The sequence below is a fragment of the Salvia splendens genome, chromosome 15 (assembly GCF_004379255.2).
Source record: "Salvia splendens isolate huo1 chromosome 15, SspV2, whole genome shotgun sequence".
In the NCBI taxonomy this organism is placed as follows: Eukaryota; Viridiplantae; Streptophyta; class Magnoliopsida; order Lamiales; family Lamiaceae; genus Salvia; species Salvia splendens.
In genome coordinates, this window is record NC_056046.1 from 30,881,870 (window position 1) to 30,907,324 (window position 25,455).

General features: G+C 35.8%; 2 protein-coding genes, 1 long non-coding RNA gene and 1 pseudogene across 3 annotated transcripts; 3 read left to right on the forward strand and 1 right to left on the reverse strand.

Moving 5' to 3' along the window:
- Nucleotides 1-765: 765 nt before the first annotated feature.
- On the forward strand, nt 766-6,966 carry LOC121767012 (protein GFS12-like). The gene is made up of 6 exons (XM_042163229.1): nt 766-845; nt 3,155-3,360; nt 3,450-3,561; nt 3,812-4,330; nt 6,558-6,844; nt 6,939-6,966. The coding sequence occupies exons 2-6, from the start codon at nt 3,299-3,301 to the stop codon at nt 6,964-6,966; spliced, it is 1,008 nt and encodes a 335-aa protein (XP_042019163.1). The 5' UTR covers nt 766-845; nt 3,155-3,298.
- Nucleotides 6,967-7,051: 85 nt separating this feature from the next.
- On the forward strand, nt 7,052-7,395 carry LOC121768508. The gene is made up of 3 exons (XR_006043382.1): nt 7,052-7,162; nt 7,236-7,294; nt 7,375-7,395. It is a non-coding gene; the product is annotated as an uncharacterized LOC121768508 (long non-coding RNA).
- A 7,789-nt stretch (nt 7,396-15,184) lies between these two features.
- On the forward strand, nt 15,185-16,384 carry LOC121768488 (annotated as a pseudogene).
- A 2,219-nt stretch (nt 16,385-18,603) lies between these two features.
- Nucleotides 18,604-21,058, reverse strand: LOC121768498 ((+)-pulegone reductase-like). Its single transcript, XM_042165041.1, has 5 exons — nt 20,716-21,058; nt 20,151-20,329; nt 19,697-19,863; nt 19,480-19,562; nt 18,604-19,136 (listed from the first exon to the last, which is right to left on the reverse strand). Exons 1-5 carry the CDS (start codon nt 20,952-20,954, stop codon nt 18,755-18,757), a joined length of 1,050 nt encoding a protein of 349 aa, XP_042020975.1. The 5' UTR covers nt 20,955-21,058; the 3' UTR covers nt 18,604-18,754.
- Nucleotides 21,059-25,455: the final 4,397 nt, after the last annotated feature.

Consider the following 25,455-nt stretch of genomic DNA (forward strand, 5'->3'; position numbering starts at 1 on the left):
GTGACATCAACCAAAATAATGTTAAATTTTATAGTTAAATAATTCATTGGTTGAATTATGGTTATAGAATTATATCAAACCATTTTAAACTCTAAATCTTAATCGGAAGCAAAATCAGAATAAATCAATTGTGAAATACGTGTTTTAAAATGTTAACAATAGTAACACATAACCACATCATACACGCATCGCTAACAAAAGTATTAGACTTAAGTAATAATCTTTAAATGAAATTTTCTGCGTCTATAACTGCATATTTTGACGATCATTTTGTGAAGGTACGGCCGGTATCACTGCATATGTTGGATTTTATGAGATTTGCTCTCCAAAAAAGGGTGAACACGTCTTTATATCGGCTGCATCAGGAGTTGTAGGTTAGCATGTTGGCCAATTTGCTAAGCTATTTAGGTGTTATGTCGTTGGAAGCGCAGGATCACAACATAATGTCTTTTAATTATTGTTTTAAATTAATTTATAAAAATCCATTCACCAACTTCTTTTTCAATTTGAATTTGCATAAATGGTTGGTGATTAAATGAATATGGAATATAATAGTAATAATTAACATAAATAACCATAATGTCAAAAGTCAACTCTAATTCAAGGTTTAAAATATTCAATAAGCATTATCTTTAATAAAAAATATTAATAAAAATAACCTCAGCAATTATCTTAATACTGAAGCAGCAATTTTCTTTTTGGGGCTGTAATTACTTTATATTTTTTAGAGTTAATTTATTTATATATATTACTTTGTTCAAGGTTGACCTTTTGAAGAACATATTGGGGTTTGATGATGCATTCAACTACAATGAAGAATCGTACCTGAATGAAGTCATAAAGAGGTATATATATAAAGTGACAAAATTAATTAATTTCTTTTACATATATAATTAACTGATCTAACCATATAGATTATGGGCCAACAAGATATTGGGTCAGGTCGGGCCGGTCCAATCCAAAGATATATATACATGTAGCCCATATGGCCATGGCTAGTCACATAAACCGCCGGTTCCGTTTCATGAACCGGCGGGCACGAACCGGCGGTTAACCGTCGGGCCGGTTCGGTTTGTGCATGTCTACCAGCAGGTCTGAAAAGATGCTCATCATGCATCGTTGAAAAGTGTCTGGCGCATTGCACAGTACAAACGACATCCTCCTATATGCGTACGTCCCAAAGGGGCACGTAAATGTAGTCCTCTCTTGATCTTCCGGGTCCACGTAAATTTGGAAGTATCCGCTGTAACCGTCCAAAAAACAGAAGAACTGCTTACCTGCTAGCCTCTCAAGCATCTGGTCAATGAAGGGTAACGGGAAGTGCTCTTTTTGGGTAGCCTCATTCAACTTCCTGTAGTCAATACACATCCTCCAACTTGTTACAAGCCTTGTAGGCACAAGCTCATTCTTTTCATTCTTCACCACTTGTATCCCTGATTTGTTCGACACCATGTGGATTGGGTTCACCCACTCGCTATCTGGGATAGAAAAGATGATTCCCAGGGACAGTAATTTCAACACCTCTTTCAAGACCACTTCTCTTATATTCGGATTTAACTTCCTCTGTAAATCCCTGTGGGCTTTCGCACCTTCCTCCAGCCTAATGTGATGCATGCAAAGATCAGGACGGATCACTTCCAATAGTCTTCCTTCCTGCTCTTAGGTCAAGTTGCTGTTCAAAATTACTGAGAACGTCTCGTTCTCCTCCAGATATGCATACTTGAGGCCAGGTGGGAGGGTCTTCAATTCTTTCTTGGGTGTACTTGTTTCCTGGGGCAAGGGATTCTTTTCTATCGCTTCTATCATCAATCCTTCGGACCTCGGAGCATTTTCCACACTAGCTACTTGGGCTGATTCCCTTGACCTGGGATAATCCAGACTCTTACAAAACTTTACAATCACTTCGGCCAGTTCCTCATCTGTTAACTCAAGAGTGTGCATGGCTTAACACCAACCTGCTACCTCTCTGTCAATAGAGTGACTTAACTCTGAATTGTCCATCTGTTCCGGCATTAATTCAGTCTCAAGATATTCCTGGACCAGGGGGTTAATGTTACTTTTTCCTCTCTTATACTTTACTCTCTCCACTTTAACTCAATACATATCAATTTTTTTAATTCCCGTGTCTAAAAGAAATCCATCACTTGTAGTGGGACTGAGAGAGTAGAAAATAAACAAAGATAAATAAAATAATAGATAAATACTCCTCCTATGACTAAGAGGCCATCCTCTAAAAAGGCCACAACATAAGTAGTTGAACTAAACTTCATTTCTGAACACCGCAAAAGTACAGAGCAAAGCCTTATCTATAACACCTAGATAAAAGACTCCAACTTCAATAAAACTAAAAACTAAATACTACTATTTAACTCTAGGATATAAGCTTATCTCTAACAAACTAATAGTAACAATTACATAAGTAATGCTATCTCCGCTAGCTCGGGTTTTAAGAAATGTAAAGAAAAGTGATTGGATAAAATTACTGGAATGTGGGTCATACTTTTATATATTAGTTTTATAATTAAATATGAGTTGAATGTGGAGTCCATTTACCAAATTTAGTTAAAGATAAATGAGACGTGTATTTGTGGACTGACCGAAAAGGAAATATGAGACAAGTAATTGTGGATAGAAGGAGTACTTGATTTCCTTCTTTTGCATGAATTAGATTCATTGTCAGGGGTTTTGAAGGCTGGATGTAGAAGGTCTTAATCTTATTATTGTCATTGTCTTAAATTAAGAATCTTATTATTGTCTCAATCTTATTATTATCACTGAATCTTGTACTCCCTCCCTCCCATTAAAATAGAGACATTTGGAATGGCACGGATTTTAATGCATAATTGGTAAAGTATGAGAGAGATAGAAAGGAAAAGTTATTGGAGTATGTTAGTGAAGAATGGGATCCACCTCATAAGAGAGAGAGAAGTTACCAAAAATAGAAGTGGATAGGACGGACCAAAATGGAAAGAGTGTCTATTTTTATGGGATGGATGGAGTATTTGAGTTATTCAGCAAATTTTTCATAATCATAACATGATATCAGTCCAGCAGATCCAGTTTATGACCTGTGCCATTGCTCTCTGTATTAGTGGTAGGTATTGAAAGTTTAGCATTTTCAAACAATGTGCCTACTTATTACTTTGTTTGGCAGAATGCTACCAAGTGTCTTATCAGAGTTTTCCAGCAGATTGGCCCAGATTCAACTGCATTGTATGTTCTGCCAAAACTAAAGGAGTTATTCGACGAGTTTGCTTTTTCTCAGAAGAACACATATTCTGTTAATTTGACTGGGAACATGTCAGGGTCTAAAGTGAAAGTGGGTGAGGAAGATTGCATTGAAAACCGAATGGACTTGGTGTGAGTCTCTGTCTCCTTCTAATAAATTGTTGATTAAAGATGCCGATGCGTAAGCTTAGATACAAGTATAAGAAAGTGACTCTCGGCAGGTTACTTTTATATCCTCAATTTGCTTCTCTACTTGGAATAGAGAGACTCCGCCAGTGCTGTGCTACATGGTTGCTCATTGAGCAGTTCCTTTTACGACATCATAATTGGAGGGTATGATATTTTTTTCTTACTACTTTTGTTCGTATACTATAATATAATCTAAATTTTTTAGCCATTGCCCGAAAATACTGTGTGCCCAAGCTGAAGAGGGAATTTTAACTTATAGTAATCTATTTGTTCAAAGTAGAGCAACTAACCACTAAACCAGTATGGTAATTCTTCAACAAACAGTGCCAGATTTTGAATAACTAATGCTACTAAATCAACTTCAGTTATTTGTACTTAGACCTTTGTATTTCAGTGGGAATGTGCAGGGGATTCCTATCGAAGTGTTCCAGATATCCCAAGTGGTAGAAGACTCTCTCAGAAGGGCTCAGCATCTGAAAATAAATCTGCTAAACTCTTACTCAATGGGGTTGGATGGTCAAGACCACAATCACATGGTAAAAAGAGTACCAAAACCATCACACCGAGTAAAAGTATGTATGAGTTGTACCAGAATCCGGCTGAGAGGATTGGAACAACTTCAAGTTTAGGAGTGCAGGAACCTTGGTATTGGTTTCCTAGTCCTGCATCTAATTGGAATGGGCTTGATTTTGCAACTCGTGCTGGAGGTCTGAAGGTTGAACTTCCATGGAAAATCAGAGCATCTATCGTACAATCTGTTCGTGCACATCATGGAGCTCTGAGATCTTTTGTTGTTTGTCAGAATGAGTATAATGTTTTCACAGCAGGAGTTGGGCCAGGATTCAAGGGAAATATTCAGAAGTGGGATTTGTCAAGGGTGGACTACATGTCAAGCTATAATGGTCATGATGAGGTTTGTGTCAGTGATACCGATATGCATCTTAATAGTTTATTAGTTTTTCAGCTGTCATTAGTTTGTTAAAGATAAGTTTATCTCTTAGAGCTTTATTTGGATTAGGAGTCTTTGTTTGATTAGGAGTCTAGTATATATCTTTATAGTTTTATTGAAGTTGAACTCTTTTATAGAGTCTCTACAATAGGGCTTTGCTCAGAATTAAAGTTTGGTTCAACTATTTTTGCTGTGGCTTTTTCGGAGGATGGTCTCTTAGTCACAGGAGGAGTATTTAACCTTTACTATATTGATCTTATTTTTTTCGTTCCATGTCTTCTTCCTTGTTATCGTGTCACTTGTACAACATGCTTCGTATGATGAGATATTAGTGAATGCTTATGGTAAGCCCACCAATCACTCTGTGTCAAATGGTGTGGTGAACATACCTTGCGGGAGGGAGTATGTAGTATGTACCTTGCATGAGGTAGAACATTGACGGATCAGAGAAGGCGATTGAGGATCTGTACGCAGACGTGCGGGGAGACATCCAGATGGTGCTCACTATATGCAAGCGCATGCAGTGGCACCTTGCCACATGGTCTAACCATCCGCCCCACCATTGCTTGCGAAAGTAGCCCCTGCCCATGTCTTTTCCTATAGAGATTTCAACTTACAATGCAAAAAGTGAACTAGCCACTCTGTTGCAGTCATGCCCTCCGCCACCGCCACCACTACCACCTCAGCGCAGGAAATTCCATTACTTGTGGTTCAATCTCCTGACATTGCGCTAGCACCCCTGCAGTCCAACCCTCCTCAACCACCACCACCACAATTTGGGACAACACCTTAGATCTTGTCGCCACAGCCTGCCGCAATCGTGGTTAGTTTTGGTGCAATTGTGCCTCACTGTGCCACAACCACTACCCCAACCATAGACATTGTCGCTACCTCCATTCTATCCATTGTCTTCCATCCAACTGCCCACGCCCAAGGGGCTTTGGCTCATTGTGCAGTTTTTGTTCCTTGCTCTTTTGAAGTTTCAATGGATATAAACATTGATTCATGCTACCAAGCATGAGCCTCTTCGGTCAGTTTTCACTGCAGCCTTGAGGCAAGGCTGTTTCGACAGCAGGAGTAATGATACTGATATGAATCTTACTAATTTATGAGTTATTTAGATGCCATTAATTTTTATGCTAAGTTTATCACTTAGACATTTTTTTTGTTTTCGCGTCTTTGTTTGACCAGGAGCCTAGTATTTATCTTTTAGAGTTTTATTCAAGTTGCAATCTTTTATAGTCTTATAAGGCTTTGTTCCCTAGTTTTGCATTATTCAGAAATAAGGTTTGGTTCAACTATTTTTTTGTGGCCTTTTCGAGGAGTATATATCTTTTATTATATTATTTGTTTATGTTTCGTTCAACCTCTTCTTCGTTGTTATCATATCAATTTTGCGATGTGCTATTAGAAATGGGCCACTCACCCCTTAAAAGGCCTTATAAGGGAGAGGGTTATCCATACTTATATACAGGAGCTAGGATCGTTACCAAGTCGATAAGGGACAAGATATTAGGAATTTTAACAGTTACTTTTTTGTGTTATAACTTGATATCTAGACAACAACTAAGAGGTCAACCATTATGCAACATGAATGCAGCATTAACTTCTTCAATCTGTGTATTCAAAAGTTTCCCTTTCTACTTTCTTTTCCTTATTCAAGCCTTTAAAATAAATAACCTGAAATCTGTAGTGTAAATTATTTTGAAGTAAACACAACCAATCCCTAAACCCTGAACTATTGAAAATTCGCATCCTTTCCACAGTAACCGGTTTATAAAAGACAATTGAACTACATGCTCCCAGATTCCATCTAGTTCCAATTTTCTCTGCCTGGATGAGATATGGTGTGTGCATTTTCTGTTTATCCTGCTTCCTTTTTCCAGATGGTTCTGTTGTCAAATTATGTGTAAAATTGCCATATGTCTATTTTGGATTGCATTGTCGTTTACCTGTAGAGTTAATATTAACTATTCTTGGTAGGATATGTTCTTTGTTGTGAATTTTGCTTAAGATTCTACACATTATTTAATGCATAATGGTTGGAATGATGGTTGATATTTGCATGGACTGTTACAGAGTTGCTTCATCTAATAAACTCCTTTAGCTTTGGTGACCCATGTGAATCCTAAAAAGACACTTGCTAGCTGGAAATTCTTATGCCTCTGTTACTGCCTGATTCCTTTGACAGGTTGTAAATGACATTTTTGATTTGGCATCCTCTGGACGTGTAGCTTCTTGTGATGGAATAGTGCATATATGGAATGGACAGACTGGAAGACTGATTTCCATGTTCTCTGAACGGTCTTTGGCATCCTCGACACAATTGGCAGAAACATATGAAGATAACATGCTTCATTTTAATCCATTACCAAGTGGAATGCTAAGTAGTGCTTTTCACGTGAATTCTTACACTACTATGGACTTTCTGGGGTTCTGTGATAGACTTATTGTGGGTACTGGAAATGGATCTCTAAGGTACTTGAATAATTTGACCACAAATTCACGTTGTATCCACCACATTCTTATCTAATTGACTATTTTGGGCACAGATTCATTGATGTCAATCAAGGTCAGAAACTTCATCTATGGAGAAGTGAATCTGTTGATTCTGGTTTCCCTCCCCTTATATCATCCATTTGCTCATCTAGCTCTAATAGAATGTCTCCCGAGGAAAGTATGGCATTTCCGTCGTGGATTGCGGCTGCGTCCAGCACTGGGCAATGTAGGTTGTTTGACTTGAGAAGTGGAAAGATTATTTCTTCATGGCAGGCTCATGATGGATATGTGACAGAGGTATGGACTGGTATGAGTATCCAAATGCTTAAAAGATAATAGTGTTTTGACATGAGATTTTGAATTGTTGCAGTTGGCTGCAACTGCAGATTATCAGCTTGTTTCTAGTTCTCGAATATGGGATTTGAGAAGGTAATCCTTGAGCTTAAGTAATTGTGTTGCTTACAGTAAGATGTTGTTTGCTTAGGGGTATAGCTAATGTATGTTGATAGGAATTGGAGCGCGGAACAGAGAGTAAAACTCTCTGGTCGGAACATAAAATTTCTGGCAGCACTGCGCATTTCATTTGAAAAATTCACCGTAAATTCATCCAATGCCCAAAAAGGCTAAAAATTTTACACGACTCAGAAGGCACTTCATATATTCATATAGTTAATCACATCAAACGGAGGTCATTTGGTTGGTCAAACAGAATACGAAACTTTCTTGGCGAGAACACAAGTTTCTGGCAGAATTGTGCAGTCAACTTTAAAAATTTATTAAAAATTCATTTTTAGACCAAATGGGCTGAAATTCACACGAGAGACAGAAAACACCTTGAAATTCACTCAGTAAAAATTTCATATCAAACTTCGATCGTTTGACAGGTCAATCACACATCAGAAGCCACTGTTCGAACGTCACAGATTTCAGGCTCATAATTTCGAATTTAGGGTTTCTTCTTCAATCAAACAAATACCAATTTTTCATGCTTATAACACACAATCATGCTTAAAAGTTCCTCATAATCATGTTTGCATATAAACCCACATCATTCACCAAAGATTCAAATCAAACTTCACATAAACTTAATCAAAAACGCATAACTATCAAAGTTCTCATGCAATCACACTTTCCCACCGATTCATTTTGCGATCTATCAATCCTACACCCTCTATATGCATGTAGGATTCAAGATTAAAGTTTCAATGAAGGAGATGAGAAGAAAACTTAGTTATACCTTCTTGAATCAAGAAAACGAACGGTAGAAACAAGAATGGAGGCGATTCATCGGAGACTCTTGAAAATAAACTCCAACGGATGCAAGAACAAGGATGAATGGAGGATTTTTGGAGAGAATATGGAGAGGGAGAGGAGAGGCACGAAATTTATGAGGGAGATGGGGGCTAGGGTTTAGTTTAGGTGAATATATAGTCCTAGGTTTAATCCCATTAATTAATTAATTAATTGTGGAGGAATAAAATAGAGGCCAATAAATAAAATCCCACAATTAAAAGGAAGGCAAGTATTTCGAAAATTATGGCTAGAAATTCAATAAGGAATTTATTTGGTATTTACTTGGAGAGAAATAGATTCACAATTTAGGAAATAAAACGATGAATATTACATAAACAAGAGAACAAAATAAATTAAATCTCCAAGTAGGAAATAATGAGGGAGGGGCAAAAATCTTGATGGTGTGCACAAGGAAATTATTTAAATCCTCAATTAAATAGAATATGATTTAAATTTGGTAATTTCTTTATAGGAAAAGACTCCCACAAAATAGGCAACAATTAAATAAGTTTTTCACAAGGAAGTTAAGCCAAAAACGTGTGGGATGGAGACACAATAGAAGGAAAATATTCACATCCCCAATTAATTTGGCTTAGGTATTAATTTGATATTGAATAAAAGGAATTCTACAAAATAGGAAACAAATATATTCTCCTCTACAAATAGGGAGGCCGAAAATTGGCTTAATTAGCCACAAGGAAATAATTCAACTCTTAATTCAATTGGGGTGAGGGAAATAAAATGTGGCAAGATTTAATTGGATTTAATTTGGATGAATATATCAAAACAATTAATTAAATCCAAGAAAGAATAAAATTCTCATTAATTGGAGGGGCCGACAATAGCCACTTTTTTTGGCTAGAACAAGATGCATGATTTTATTTAAATTGACTCCCCACATTGGATAATATAAATAACACTTCATTCCAAATCACTCATGACAATTTATTCCACATAGTCAACTCAATCTAGTAGCAATAAATAAATTTCATAAATGAAATTTCCAATCGACATATTAAAATAAAAGTCGAAAAAAAAAATTTGGGATGTTACATCCTTCCCCTCTTAACAGAAATTTCGTCCCGAAATTTTGACCTTCTAACATAAACAATTCAGGGTATTTTTCATTCGTTCTATCTTCTATCTCCCACGTGGCTTCCTTGGGACCATAGTGTTTCCACAACACTTTCACGGATGCTATTAACTTGTTTCGCAACTCTTGCACCTTCCGATTTAGGATTGCCTCGGGCCTTTACTCGTAGTTCATGTCGGGGATCAGGATCACTTTCTCTTGATGAATCACATGCTTGGGGTCGAACACGTACTTGCGCAACTGCGATACCTGGAACACGTTGTGCACGTTTCCAAAACAGGGAGGTAACGCCAAACGTACGCTACAGGACCTACTTCATCGTTAATCTTGTACGGCCCTACAAAACACGATTTCAGCTTGCCCTTTACTACAAACCTCACAACTCCTTTCGTCGGGGATACTTTCAAGAACACTTTGTCACCAACGTCGAATTTGATTTCCGTTCGACGGACGTCAGCATACGACTACTGCCTATCTTGAGCTTCCTTGATCCTTGCGCAGATTTGATGCACAATTTCGGTCATCTCCTTTATAGCGTCAGGTCCTAACATCTTCTCTCGCCAACTTCATCCCAATAAAGTGGAGATTGACACTTCCTACCATACAAGGCTTCATACGGAGTCATATCGATCGTTGCTTGGTAGTTGTTGTTGTAAGCGAATTCAACCAACGGTAGAACAATTTCCCAACTTTCCCATCGATCTAGGACAACGGCTCGCAACATATCCTCAAGCGTTTGAATCGTCCTCTCTGACTGCCCGTCTGATTGCGGGTGATAAGCAGTGCTGAAGTTTCAATTGTGTACCCAATTCTCGTTGCAAACTCATCCAAAACTTCGATTGTGAACTTCGTATCACGGTCGGACACAATAGTCTTTGGCACTCCATGCAAACGCACAATCTCATTCACGTACAGCTTTGCTAACTTGTCCGCACCATAAGTAATCTTAATCGGTAAGAAGTGCGCGCTTTTAGTAAGTCGATCGATGATCACCCAAATCGCGGTGTTACCCCTTTGTGACTTTGGCAAACCCGTCACGAAATCCATAGCTAGATGCTCCCACTTCCATTCGGGAATTTCAAGCGGTTGTAACTTCCCATATGGCCGTTGGTGTAAGGCCTTCACTTGTTGGCATGCTAGACATCGTTCCACATATGACGCTACGTCCCCTTTCATTCCATTCCACCAAAACGGTTGCTTCAAATCCCGATACATCTTCGTGCTTCCGGGGTGGTGGCGGTATAAGGCGTGTCGTGCGCTTCACTCAAAATCTCATCTTTTAGCGCCTCATCGCTCGGCACACACAGTCGTCCATCGTACGTCAAAGCATTATCCGCCTCCTCACGGTAAAGATCCAGCTTCTCGGCTCTCACCTTCACACGTAATTATTCCAACTTCTTATCACGTCGCTGGGCTTCTATGAGCTTGGTTCTCAAATCTGGCTCAATCAATAGCGTCGCCAATCTCGCTTCTACTGTCTCAGGCGCTTTCACTATTTCCAATCTCATCTTGTCGAATTCGTGAATCAACGCTTCCTATTGCGTCAGGAAATAAGCCAGTTGAGATTGGTTCTTCCTACTCAAAGCATCGGCTACTACGTTCGCCTTGCCCGGGTGATAGTGAATACCATAGTCATACACTTTCACAATCTCTAACCAACGTCACTGTCGCATGTTTAGCTCCTTCTGCTCGAAAAAGTACTTGAGACTCTTGTGATCTGTATATATCTCGCATCTCACTCCATAGAGATGGTGTCTCCAAATTTTCAGTGCATGCACCACTGCTGCTAACTCCAATCATGAGTCAGAAATTTATATGCTATCACCTTCCCATCCTGCATCAACACGCATCCTAGTCCTACTTTCGACGCGTCAGTATAGACGGCGAAGTCCTTGTCGGGTTCTGGTACCGCTAGGACTGGTGTTGTAGTCAATCTCTCTTTCAACAGTGGAAACTCGCCTCGCCATCTGGCGTCCAAACCACCTTGATTCCTTTCTTTAACAGTGCGTCATCGGTTTCTCAACTTAGGAGAATCCTTCAATGAATTGCGATAGTATCCCGCCAATCACAAGAAATGTGGATTTTAACGGCGTTTTCGGCGATTCCAAATATGCTACCTCCACCTGCTGGTCTACTTGAATTCATTTGCCGTTCACATATGACCAAGAAAGTTCATCGAGTCAACCAAAACCACCTTACTAAACTTGTGGCATAAAGCTTTCCTTCGCAACGTTTCCAACCACTGTTTGTAGATGCCATCCATGTTCCTCCTCGGTTCTTTGAGTTTACTAAAAACATCGTCGATGACGACTAACAGAAACTTTGTAAGATACTGGTGGAAGATCGGTTCATCAAGTCCATTTTGGAAGACGACCGGGGTGTGGGTCAGCCTAAATGTCACAGGACAAATTGCATAATGGCCATACAAGTGCGAAAAACAGTCTTAGCACATCCTCCTAGTCGGACCTGTAGTTGATGATATCCCGACCTCAGGTCCATTTTCGAGAATACACCAGCTGCACGTGTCAAATTACTTTCGACATCAAATCAAGACGAAAAGTTTGACAAGAACCGCATCACATCAAGACGTTTTCCAACGACGGTTCGCGTTCTACGAACGATTGGTTCAACTCAACGAATTTCACGTTTACGACTACTGGCCACCATTTATTAGTCGTCGTTTCGAAATGACAAGGATGGGAGAGTTTTGTGTTTTGTGAAAAATGAATTTTCACTTCCACGCTTTTGTTTCTTTTTGTCTCTCTATATATAACTTCCATCCACTCCAAATTCTTTTACTTCACCAACAAAGAGCTCCCATTCAAGATTTTTCGAACCCCTCTTCATCCTCTCCAAAAAGTTCTTCCAATCCTGTTATTGCATCCATTGGAGTTTGATTTTCAAGAGTCCCGACGAATCGCACAATCTTTGCTTCTACCGCTTGGTTTTCGATTCAAGAAGGTATAATTGAATCTTTTCCTCATCTTCTCCATTGAAACCTTGTTCTTGATTCCTTCATGCATATAGTGAGTATAGGAATCTTAGATCGCATAATTAATCGGTGGAAATTTGTGTTTGTATGAGAACAATTGTGAATATGCGATTTTGAATGAATATGTGTGAAGTTTGAATGAATCATTGGTGAATGATGTGTGAATATATGAGAACATGATTGTGAGAACCTTTTGAAGCATGATTGTGTGTTGGAAGCATGAAAATTTGTGTTTGGATGAATGAGGAAGAAACCCTGATCTCGAAATTTTGAAGCCTGAAAACTGTGGCATTCGGACAGTGGATTCCGACGTGTGTTTGACCAATCAAAAGATCTAATTTTGACACGAAATTTTAACTGAGTAAACTTCAAGGTGTTATATGTGTTTTGTGTGAAGTTTAGACCTTTTTGACGAAAGATTAATTTTTAACAAATTTTTGAAGTTGACTGCGCAATTCTGCCAGAAACTTGTATTCTCGCCCAGAAAGTTTCGTTTTCTATTTGTCCGACCAAATGGCCTTATCTTGACGTGAATTTTTGACTGTATGTAATTTGAAGTGTCTTCTATGTTTTGTGAAAATTTCAGCCTCATTGAACATCGGATGAAGTTTTGGTAAATTTTTCAATCGAACCGCGCAGTACTGCCAGAATTTTTATGTTCCGACCAGAGGGTTGCATTGTTGTTTTGACTGACCAAATGATATGATTTCGGTGTGAAATTTTAACTGAATGAACTTGACTGTGTCTACTGTGTTGTGACCAAATTTTAGCTTCATATAAGGTCGGATGGATTTTTGGTGATTTTACAAACCAACTGCGCAGTTCTGCCAGATTCGTGGTTATGTGGAAATATCACTTGTTGCCAAGTTGAGTGAATTATATGATGCATGTATTTTTTAGGAATGTATCCTATGACGTGATTATGTGTGGCACGTGGAGAAATATTATGGCATGTTTTCCTTATGTTGATGAATGTTGGGATGGGTAATTTAAGAGAATGATAAAAGGAACGATAGGACATGCATGATAATGTGAATTGATGGAAGGCTGATTTGTGTTGTGGTTTGGCAAGGGTTATTGTGTGTACGTGAGCACAAGGAACGAGGGTTTGCCTTAAGTGGATATTGAATTGTTTAAGCAAACGATGTGGGCTTTCGAACTGAGTATTTTTAAGACTTTCTCTTTAAAGTATGTTTACAGTTTTTATGAAAAGTATTTATATGTGCTTTCTAATTAAGATATGATGTTAAGTGCGAGCTTTCTATTTAATGTGAAGTATTATGATAAGTGTTATTTGCTTGGTGTTATTATATGTCGTTAGGTGTTGCTTTACGAGTGCTTATGAAGTGTAGCTTTTGTTGAGTTTGAAAGTTATGTGTATGGCTTTTGATGACAGAAAAATGATTTACATTTCAAAAATGTGTTATGAAAAAAAATAAAGTTGAAAAGGTTATGTCAAGCCATATTTTGTTTTGGAACTATGCCTATCTGACTGCAACGATGAATGAAATGGATTGATGGGTGACCGTGGGAGGTAACCACTTCCCCGGCACTTAAATGGAATTGATTGATGGGTGACCGTGGGAGGTAACCACTTCCCCGACACTTGAATGGAATGGATTGATGGGTGACCGTGGGAGGTAACCACTTCCCCGGCACTTGAATGGAATGGATTGATGGGTGACCGTGGGAGGTAACCACTTCCCCGGCACTTGAATGGAATAGAATGATGGGTGACCGTGGGAGGTAACCACTTCCCCGGCACTTGAATGTTAAGATATGATGAATGATGAAAGGAACGATGAATGATGAATGGATTGATGAATGAACAAGAGATAGTGAAATCGGGTTTGTCAGATACGATATGTGTTCCAGGAAAATAGATCGAAAAATAGCTTTTGAAAAAGGAAAAGAAAAATGTTTAGTGTTCTCGGACTTTTCCTAAACCCCGAGTTCACTCAAAGAGTGGCTTGACAAAATCAGTTGTTATGAAAATATATTTCGGCATGTGTCCACTTAGTACACCAAGTACTCAGCCCTGCATATGTTTTAAAAATGTGCCGGTTGAGCAGTGATGACGGCGGGCGATGTTGAGCATAGACGATGAAGATCCTTCGATAGAATAGTACTCGGATGCGACGTGTCTCCATACACAACGTTATCTGCTCTTGACTCTTCCACTGCAGTGCAAAAGTCGAGTTTGCACTCTTTGTATCGTGCACTCTGATATATACTATGTGAGTTATTTCGGTTCAAGCTTCAGTTGTGCCATAGTTTCCCCTTTCTTCCCCGCTTCTTTCATCCTACCCTAATAGCGATCAACCGTATTTTCTATCCTTAGAAAATGCGGTCGTGACAATGGATGTGCCTCTCTCCTATTACACTGGAATTCTTGGTAAATTTGTTTGTCAAATTAGCCGCCGTATGTATCGTATCAGTGCATATTATTGTAGGATAATTTGCCTATAAATTTATAAATTTTCATCAAAATATAGTTTGCATACAGACTTTACAATTCATATGTAAATTATCAAACTATTAATTTGTTCTATTTTGCAACCAAACTATTAAATTCACATGTAAACGATCAAACTATTAATTTGTTCTGATTTTGCAACCAAACTACTGATTCGATTTGATTTTGCATTTTAACTATTAAATGTGACATCAACCAAAATAATGTTAAATTTTTTAGTTAAATAATTCATTGGTTAAATTATGGTTATAGAATTATATCAAACCATTTTAAACTCTAAATCTTAATCGGAAGCAAAATCAGAATAAATCAATTGTGAAATACGTGTTTTAAAATGTTAACAATAATAACACATAACCACATCATACACGCATCGCTAACAAAAGTATTAGACTTAAGTAATAATCTTTAAATGAAATTTTCTGCGTCTATAACTGCATATTTTGACGATCATTTTGTGAAGGTATGGCCGGTATCACTGCATATGTTGGATTTTACGAGATTTGTTCTCCAAAAAAGGGTGAACTCGTCTTTATATCGGCTGCATCAGGAGTTGTAGGTTAGCTTGTTGGCCAATTTGCTAAGCTATTTAGGTGTTATGTCGTTGGAAGCGCAGGATCACAACATAATGTCTTTTAATTATTCTTTTAAATTAATTTATAAAAATCCATTTACCAACTTCTTTTTCAATTTGAATTTGCATAATTTGTTGGTGATTAAATGAATATGGAATATAATAGTAATAATTAACATAAATAACCATACAGTCAAAAGTCAACTCTAATTCAAGGTTTAAAATATTCAATAAGCATTATCTTTAATAAAAAATATTAATAAAAATAACCTCAGCAATTATCTTAATACTGAAGCAGCAATTTTCTTTTTGGGCTGTAATTACTTTATATTTTTTAGAGTTAATTTATTTATATATTACTTTGTTCAAGGTTGACCTTTTGAAGAACATATTGGGGTTTGATGATGCATTCAACTACAATGAAGAATCGTACCTGAATGAAGCCATAAAGAGGTATATATATAAAGTGACAAAATTGATTAATTTCTTTTACATATATAATTAACTGATCTGACCATATAGATTATGGGCCAACAAGATATTGGGTCGGGTCGGGCCGGTCCAATCCAAAGATATATATACATGTAGCCCATATGGCCCTTGCTAGTCACATAAATAAACAAAAAACATATATTTATGATCAAAATTTCACATTCGGTCTAATGAGCACAACCCCGACCCGTACTTTGTTATCTCTAATAAGTGTATGAAATTAATCACAACTATTTAGGTACTTCCCCGAATGGATTGACATATATTTCGAAAATGTAGGAGGCAAAATGCTCGATTCGGTGCTCCCAAACATTTGACCCCACGGTCGCATCACCGCCTGCGGGACGATCTCGCAGTATGACGAGGAGGAGCCAAACGCGACACACAACTTGATGTATGTGATCATAAAGAAAATCCGAATGCAAGGATTCGTCGTCTTCGACTACTTCATTGTTGAAGGAATTGAGGCTGCGCCAGCTGCTTTGGTTGGACACTTTTCTGGTCGCAAAGTGGGAAAGCAAGTTGTTCTTGTGGCTCGTGATTGATCAATTTGGTCCTATCGATCTTGATTTAATGGACGGTGAGGATTGATTTGTGTATTAATTTATATCTAAAATAATTTGTGTTAGCTTCAATAAAGAATTACCATTTTTATACATGTTAGAAACTAGAAACTAAGAGATGAAACTTCTTTTTTCTTCTTTGAAGAATAAATCGAAGGCAACAATGAAATTTTCTTTGCTTAAAATTGTTTAATTCATTAAAAAATATTCTCGATGACCTAGTCAAGAGAAATCGACGCTTGAATACACTAGTCAAAGGGATAGAACTTTTGAATTTGAGTGAAAGTAATGCCACTGAATAGTTCACATTTCGATCTCATACTTTGCATTCAGTCACAGCAGGAGATGTTGTTAGATACACAATAATTTATTATTCTTGAATTATAATATTTTAATATTAATATTTCCATGTTGAAATTTTGTATAATAGTAGAGTTTTATCATCTTTCAACCACCATTATATGGGCTTAAATTAAACTAAAATATCGCAGTTTTCTAAACGTTATATGTTGCATTCTTATCGAGGAACATGTGTCAAAACGACTTCAACGACGTCCCTTAATGATGTATTATGTATTTTTAAACTAACATTATGATTATGAATCAAAATTTTATCTCTCATTAAAGTACTCTAAGATAAGTTGAGAACACAAATTTCCTATCCAAATTATATTTTGAATCCGCCGGCAATGGTTGATCAATTATTGATATTTATTTTACTAGTATTATATTAGTATTACTCCTACGCAGTCATTTTGTTATTCAAGGTCTGCTGCTATAAATCCAACATTTATTTTTCACAAGCATGGTCAATTTTATAGTACTCCTCGGACCATCCCCACACATCTAAAAATAAACGTATTTCACGCTTGGTTAAAGAAAATTATTCCTTTCAATTTATTGCACTTCCAAATTTTCAACACATAACATGAAGCAATTTTTTTCCAACACATATTATTTAATAAAGGGATATCGGTCTCTAAAATCATCGAAATTAGGCCAAGATTTAGTATTTCCCAATAACTTAAAAAATGGTCTAAAATATAACAAACTTTACACTTAATTTGTTTGTTAGTACTACTATTTCCCATGGCAGGTCAATCACCATATCCAACCAACTTCCGAGCATTTTTTATCTTACTTGGCACTTTCTAAATCATTGTGATTTTCAACGTAGCTTTTCAACGTATATCTAAAATATTATAAACACTTCACGGTTGCCCACGTATAATAAGATTTTTTCTGAAAATATCATATTTGTGCTGAGTTGTGAAATAACAATAAAATGTAAAGTTTGTGATACTTTAGACTATTTTTAATGTTCTTGGGAAAAACTAATATTTGGAAAGTTCAATGATATTATATGTCAAGATCACTTCAATTTAGAATATAAACAAAACAAAACACATAATAAAAAATGGAGGGAAACACGCAGATTGTATCGAAAGACTACGTGAAGGGTTTGATAAAGGAATCAAATTTGATTCTGAAAACCTCATAAATCAAACAGAATATTCCCAACGGTGCCTTTTTGGTGAAGGAAAAGGGAAACACGGACCTCACCGGGGGGCAAAAGAGTCAATATAACTGCGCTTCACCGGAGGTAAAATTAGGGTTGGCCCGATTTGTTTGACTCCTAATTCAACACTTCATTGATTATTTTATAATATAGATAACTAAAAAAAATAACTTTCAATTTTATATTAAATATATAAATTATATACTAAATTTTATTATTAATATAATAATAGATAAAATAAATTGGAAACTTCAAATTCACTAAGAAAAACATTTAAAATTCTAAAATATGCTTTGAAATTTCTTGATGTTTATGTTTTGTTTTGCATAAATCTCCGTAGTATTTAATCGTGTTTATGTTTGAATTTAAGCATATATCTCAAATTCAATATTATTAAATGTTTTACATTTAATAAATATAACTAATTTTCAATATTATTTGATTGATCACATGTTAAATTTATCGGTAGCAAACCGATTAACCCGTTGGGCTAGCCCGAAACCCGAGTTTTTAGGGTTAGGGTTTAACTTCTATAACCTGAAAAAAACCACTACTTGATTAGCCCGCACCTGAGTGACCCATAACTCGGGCAAGGTTGGCCTGAAACCCGCTGGGCCGACCCGATTGACATCCCTACCAGAGACGTCTATGGAAGTTAAAATTCAGAAATCTCGTATTTTGACTAAGTTTTATAATAAATATATTAAATAGAAAATGAAATAATGAGAGCCATGAATAGTGAAGGGAAGAGATAAATAAGAAATGGAGGATTGGAGGTGCTACCTGTTTAAATTAATAACAATACATCAAATTCATGATCATATATTTATAATTCATGATTATAACCTTATTTAAGTCCTTCCTTGTTTCCGATGGTAAAAACAGAATTACTCACGAGCAACCACCACCAACAGCTTCCCTACGTTGCGACCGGAGTATAAGCCAAAGAGAGCCCCAGGCGCGCTTTCAATGCCTTCGGCTATGTCTTCGACGTATGTGATCTTCTCTTCCTTGATTAGAGGCACAACTATCTCCAGGAACTTGGGGTAGAGATGGTAGTGGTCGCTAGTGAAAAATCCTTCCATACGGACCCGTTTTACTAATGCGTTAATCAAGTTGTGGACGCCTTCGGGCTGCTCAAGGCTGTTGTATTGGGAGATCATCCCACAAAGCGCAACACGGCCGTTGAGTCTCATGCTGTTTAGCACCGCTTCGAGCATCTTCCCTCCCACGTTGTCAAAGTAGATGTCGATGCCATCGGGGAAGTACCTAATTAACAACAACACAAATTTGTGAGTATTATCTACATAACGATAAATTGCCGGAAAAACTATAAAATTTGGTCAAATTCTTTCAAAAACTAACCAAAAAAATTATATATTTGGATTTGTTATCCACAGTCGTGGGATGATTGTGAACTGATCCATACTTCGTGGTTTTCTCAGCTGATTTACCAAACTTCGCGGTTTTTTGCTAGTTTTTATGAAATTTGTGTTGAATACAAAAGGATTCTTTTGTTATATAAGAACATAAATATGTGTATTGTGTGTTAAATTACTAACTATTCTTCAATGTTAAATAAGTATACACATTTTTATAGCAATGATAGAACCTCTTCAACGCTGCATTATAGTCTTGCTCTTCTTTGTAGTTGAATGCTTCGTCAAACCTGAATTTGTTCTTCAAGAGATCGACCTTCATCAATGCAAAAGCCGACTTGTTCATCAAATGTGAAACATAAACTTGCCACAGAAGAAAAATATCACATAAATCGACAACCAATCTAGCCAACAATCTAATAAGTTTTCGATAAGCCATTAGATTCTGACCTTTTCTTTGTTCCCCGCACTCCCAACAACGTAACACCCTGCGATCTTTGCAAACTGACCAACGAGCTGACCAACAGCTCCGGATGCAGCAGAGACATACACAGTTTCCCCCTTTTTGGGAGAGCAAAACTTGAAAAAACCAACATAAGCTGTCATGCCAGGCATGCCTAAAATGATAACGCGAAACACGTTGATTTTCAGTCTCAAGTTAGTACATCTCCTACTGTTGTTTTTCAGAAACTATCAAGATAAACGCTACAAATCCTGCATTTCCCAATCTATTAATTCAAGCAGATATAGTTCATCAACAGCTCGTTTTCGTTAACAGTTTAACTGCATACATAACTTCTGCAGAATCACAAACAACTAGTTCTAGTCAGACAAATAGCACTAGGAAGCAGGAATCATGCGTGAAATTTGAAGTCGATAATCACAAGGGGCTCGAGAAACTCACCAAGAATCCCTATAAAATAAGAGAGGGGCAAATCTTTATCTTGAATCTTAAACAATTGGTCTGGATCTTTAATAAGGCTATACTCCTCCCAGCTAGTAAACCCCCAAACTAGCTCGCCCGTCTTGAAATTTGGATGAGACGAATCCAGTACTTTCGACACTCCAAATCCATAAATAGGTTGTCACCAGAAAAAGGTCAACAAACACAAAAAAAGATGCAACCAACATTGCGTCAATGGAAAGATAACATTTTTTATTTCTTTCCCCAAAATCTCAAACTATTCATCAAACAAGACCTCTGCAGAAACATCAAAAAGACATAACAAACATTTTATCAATAGAAAGATACAGTTTATAATTTTCTCCCCGAAATCTCAAACTATTCATCAAACGAAAAAAATACTACTGTTATATTCCAATGAGATCATCTACACAATATTGTATTATAAGTCTATTTTTTTAATAAAATAAAAAATTAAGGGCCCCAATTTTAATCAAGACATATATAACAAATTCTATTCCAACCAGAAGAAAAATTAATTTCAACAAGAAAAATTTCACTTAAAAAAACTAAACTTACAGAATCCAGTGTGAAAGAAGGTAAATCGAGCTCCTGATTCTTCATGAGGGCAAGAATAAAAGGATCGATGGATAAGTAGAGATTCTTCACCAAAACGGCGCCGTCGCAACCGCAGGGAATTTTGAGATGAATTTTGGAAGTTCTCAGCGACAAATCGGATTCTTTCACAGATGTTTTGGCATAGTTGCTGAGTATCACTTGCTTGTATCTAATTTCCTCACCCATTTTGCCGTTGATTCTGGTGGAATTCTGGTGTTCAGCTTCATTGTTTTATATCTGAAAATCCCTAGAAAAGCTCTTGGCTAATGTAGTAGAAGTTTTGGGTTGTGTGTAGTAGCGGCGCCTCTGCTAGGTGAGAATCATAGGGAGCTCTAATTTTCTATGGAGGGACGTCTTTTTTTTATATTATTTTAGATCCGTGAACTTTAAAATATAACTTGAGGTCCGTCAACCGTGAGTTAATATCAGTCGAAGTACTTTTTTACTATTTTCAAGTTTTTTGGATGAAAATACCCTCAATCATATTTTTAATTAACTTATCACATACTCATATGGTTTTTGTAAATGATAATAAATAGCTAAAGTGGACATATGATAAAGTAAGAGAGAGAATAACGTAGAAGAGAGTTATCTACATTATTCTCTATCTTACTTTACCCTTTGTTCATTAATTATTTATTACTCCCTCCGTCCATGAAACGTTTTCCAGTTTTTCCATTTTGGTCCGTCCGTGAAATGTTGTCCACTTTGCTATTATTTTACTTTTTTTGGTAAATGGTTCTCATATTCCACTGACTCATTACACTCACATTCTATTATAAATTCAATATATAAATATGGGACCTACATTCCACTAACTTCTTTCACTCACTTTTCTTTACATTTCTCAAAACACGTGCCGAATCAAACATGGACAACATTTTGCGGAAGGAGGAAGTATCATTTGTTCAAAACGAGTGCAGAAAATGAAATGTGACAAAATTTCAGGGACGGAGGGAGTAGTAAAAATATGTATAAAAAAATATGGGTATGTGATAAGTTTATTAAAAATATGTACCCGGTATTGAGGGTATTTTCATCAAAAAAACTTGAAAATAGTAAAAAAATATTTCGATTGATATTAACTCATAGTTGACAGACTTCAAATGATATTTTTAAAGTTCACGGATCTAAAATGATACATTGACAAAGTTCGTGGACTAAAAAAAATTCCTTCTACTCTATAATAGGCAGGGGTATTTTCTTCAGCAACCATTTAATTAAAAAACAAATATTAACACCTAATGCCCCTAACCAGCTGCAATTCTCCAACACTGAACACTTGAAAAAAGATCCAATTACGTGGGCTCACCAGGCCATATAAGGGAAACTGAACGAGTCTCAGTTTGTATTTTCTTTTATGACTTTAGGTTATGACTGGCAAAATTTATTGTATTTATAGGTCATTAGGTATTAAGTTCACTACATTTGACTAATTCACTCACAACATTTGTAAGGTTGTTTTCAATACTTTCAATTTTCGTAAAAATGCGACACAATATTAGACTTATTATTTATTTAGTTTGACTAAAGTTTAAATTTTGTCTCGCATATTTATTTAAAAAGATATTTTGATCCACTGTTTAAAGATTTTGTCAATTAGGTAGAGTACTTGTATTTTAAAGTCTAAAATTAGGCTTGTATATTAAAAAAACATATTTTGTCATATACATTAATAGATTTTGTCAATTAGGTAGAGTACTTTTATTTTAAAGTCTAAAATTAGGCTCCTATATTTAAAAAACATTTTTATCCTATACATTAATAATTAGTAGAGTACTTGTATTTTAAAGTCCAAAATTAGGCACGTATATTAAAAAAACATATTTTGTCCTATATATTACTCCCTCCGTCCCTGAAAATTTGTCACCTATTTCCTTTTTCGTTCGTCCCTAAAAATTTGTCACCTTTCACTTTTACTATTTTTGGTAGTGGACCCCTACATTCCACTAACTCATTCACACTCACATTTTATTATAAAACTAATATATAAAAGTAGGACTCACATGCCACCAACTTTTTCAACCCACTTTCTATTACAATTATTAAAACCCGTGCCGGGTCAAATGGTGATGAATTTTGGGGGACGGAGGGAGTAATAGATTTTGTCAATTAGGTAGAGTACTTTTATTTTAAAGTCTAAAATTAGGCTCGTATATTAAAAAACATATTTTATCCTATACATTAATAATTAGTAGAGTACTTTTATTTTAAAGTCCAAAATTAGGCTCGTATATTAAAAAAACATATTTTGTCCTATACAATAATAATCAATTAAGTGTCCTCGCTTCTGGTCCTAACCTATATAGTTCAATTCATATTGAACATGTTAATCAAGTCAATCGATATTTAACTCATTCATAAAGTCAAAATGAGATTAATTAACCATTAATTATTAACAAAATTAGTATTTTAATATGGCCAAGACATATAACCAGATCTAGGAATGAACGGTGATTGGGGTCGAGGGGGGCCGACCGCCCCACCGCCGGCCCATGAATACCGCCAGAATCAAGCTTCTGTCATTGTGCTTCAAGTCTTCGACCCAACGATGTAGAAAGAATAGCAGATATGCAACGGCTAATGACAAGGAGAGTGTTAATCAAGGATCAATTGAGAATTTATACTATATTTATTGGAGGCTATGAAGAAACTACACGTTATGGCTTAATAAAGTGTTAATTTAGGCGCTATAAAGTTATTTATGAAGGTATTAAGACACTAAATGTTCTAGTGTATTTTTTTTCATAGTCATAACATAATTACATCACTTTATCTGTGTTCATGGATTAATGTGAAAATCACATTTTATGTGAGAATCGAGAGTAATATTTTGAATGTATAAACTTGGATAATTCACGGTAAAAATTAACCGTATGAAAATAATATATTTATTCGTGACTAGTGGGATTTTAATCCATATCTTTCACTTAATTTAATATATAAAAACGGCAAACTATAAACAAAGTTCAAGAAACAAAAGAAAAATATAAGTAGGGTTGAATTTAATATACATCACATTTATTAAAAATCCCTTCTATGGATGTGCCTCTCTCCTATTACACTGGAATTCTTGGTAAATTTGTTTGTCAAATTAGCCGCCGTATGTATCGTGTCAGTGCATATTATTGTAGGATAATTTGCCTATAAATTTATAAATTTTCATCAAAATATAGTTTTTGCATACAGACTTTACAATTCATATGTAAATTATCAAACTATTAATTTGTTCTATTTTGCAACCAAACTATTAAATTCACATGTAAACGATCAAACTATTAATTTGTTCTGATTTTACAACCAAATTACTGATTCGATTTGATTTTGCATTTTAACTATTAAATGTGACATCAACCAAAATAATGTTAAATTTTATAGTTAAATTATGGTTATAGAATTATATCAAACTATTTTAAACTCAAAATCTTAATCGGAAGCAAAATCAGAATAAATCAATTGTGAAATACGTGTTTTAAAATGTTAACAATAATAACACTTAACCACATCATACACGCATCGCTAACAAAAGTACTCCCTCCGTCCCGTGCTACTCGCACGTTTGCTTTTCGGCTCGTCACAAAGTCCTTACACTATTTATAATTTAAGTTAGAATTAATGCATTTAATTAATATGTTAGTTTAAGTTAAGAGCTCTTTTATTAAGTGATGTCTCATTACACCTAAAATTCTTTTTTAATTACACAAAAAAATCAATCCCAAATTTACGGCCTAAAATGAAAAGTGCGAGTAGCATGGGACGGAGGGAGTATTAGACTTAAGTAATAATCTTTAAATGAAATTTTCTGCGTCTATCACTGCATTTTTTGACGATCATTTTGTGAAGGTATGGCCGGTATCACTGCATATGTTGGATTTTACGAGATTTGCTCTCCAAAAAAGGGTGAACTCCTCTTTATATCGGCTGCATCAGGAGTTGTAGGTTAGCTTGTTGGCCAATTTGCTAAGCTATTTAGGTGTTATGTCGTTGGAAGCGCAGGATCACAACATAATGTCTTTTAATTACTCTTTTAAATTAATTTATAAAAATCCATTCACCAACTTCTTTTTTCAATTTGAATTTGCATAATTTGTTGGTGATTAAATGAATATGGAACATAATAGTAATAATTAACATAAATAACCATACAGTCAAAAGTCAACTCTAATTCAAGGTTTAAAATATTCAATAAGCATTATCTTTAATAAAAATATTAATAAAAATAACCTTAGCTATTATCTTCATACTGAAGCAGCAATTTTCTTTTTGGGGCTGTAATTACTTTATATTTTTTAGAGTTAATTTATTTATATATATTACTTTGTTCAAGGTTGACCTTTTGAAGAACATATTGGGGTTTGATGATGCATTCAACTACAATGAAGAATCGTACCTGAATGAAGCCATAAAGAGGTATATATATAAAGTGACAAAATTAATTAATTTCTTTTACATATAATTAACTGATCTAACCATATAGATTATGGGCCAACAAGATATTGGGTCGGGTCGGGCCGGTCCAATCCAAAGATATATATATACATATAGCCCATATGGCCCTGGCTAGCCACATAAATAAACAAAATATAGCCCTCGGCCGTAGAAATATAAAAATCATCTTTATTAGTTTTGAAACATCACTTGAAAAGACTAGTTGAAGACATAATTGATTTATGTTTCCTAGGTGAAA

What these genes read in the sequence shown, in the direction of transcription:
- LOC121767012 (XM_042163229.1), top strand. Translation starts at nt 3,299, where the DNA reads ATGTCAGGGTCTAAAGTGAAAGTGGGTGAGGAAGATTGCATTGAAAAC. An exon ending in GAAAACCGAATGGACTTGGT is followed by an intron (nt 3,361 to 3,449) that starts GTGAGTCTCTGT and finishes GACTCTCGGCAG; the next exon opens with GTTACTTTTATATCCTCAAT. An exon ending in GCTATAATGGTCATGATGAG is followed by an intron (nt 4,331 to 6,557) that starts GTTTGTGTCAGT and finishes TTCCTTTGACAG; the next exon opens with GTTGTAAATGACATTTTTGA.
- LOC121768498 (XM_042165041.1), bottom strand. Translation starts at nt 20,954, where the DNA reads ATGGGTGAGGAAATTAGATACAAGCAAGTGATACTCAGCAACTATGCC. An exon ending in GATTCTGTAAGTTTAGTTTT is followed by an intron (nt 20,330 to 20,715) that starts TTTAAGTGAAAT and finishes TTTCTGGTGACA; the next exon opens with ACCTATTTATGGATTTGGAG. An exon ending in GTGCGGGGAACAAAGAAAAG is followed by an intron (nt 19,563 to 19,696) that starts GTCAGAATCTAA and finishes GCATTGATGAAG; the next exon opens with GTCGATCTCTTGAAGAACAA.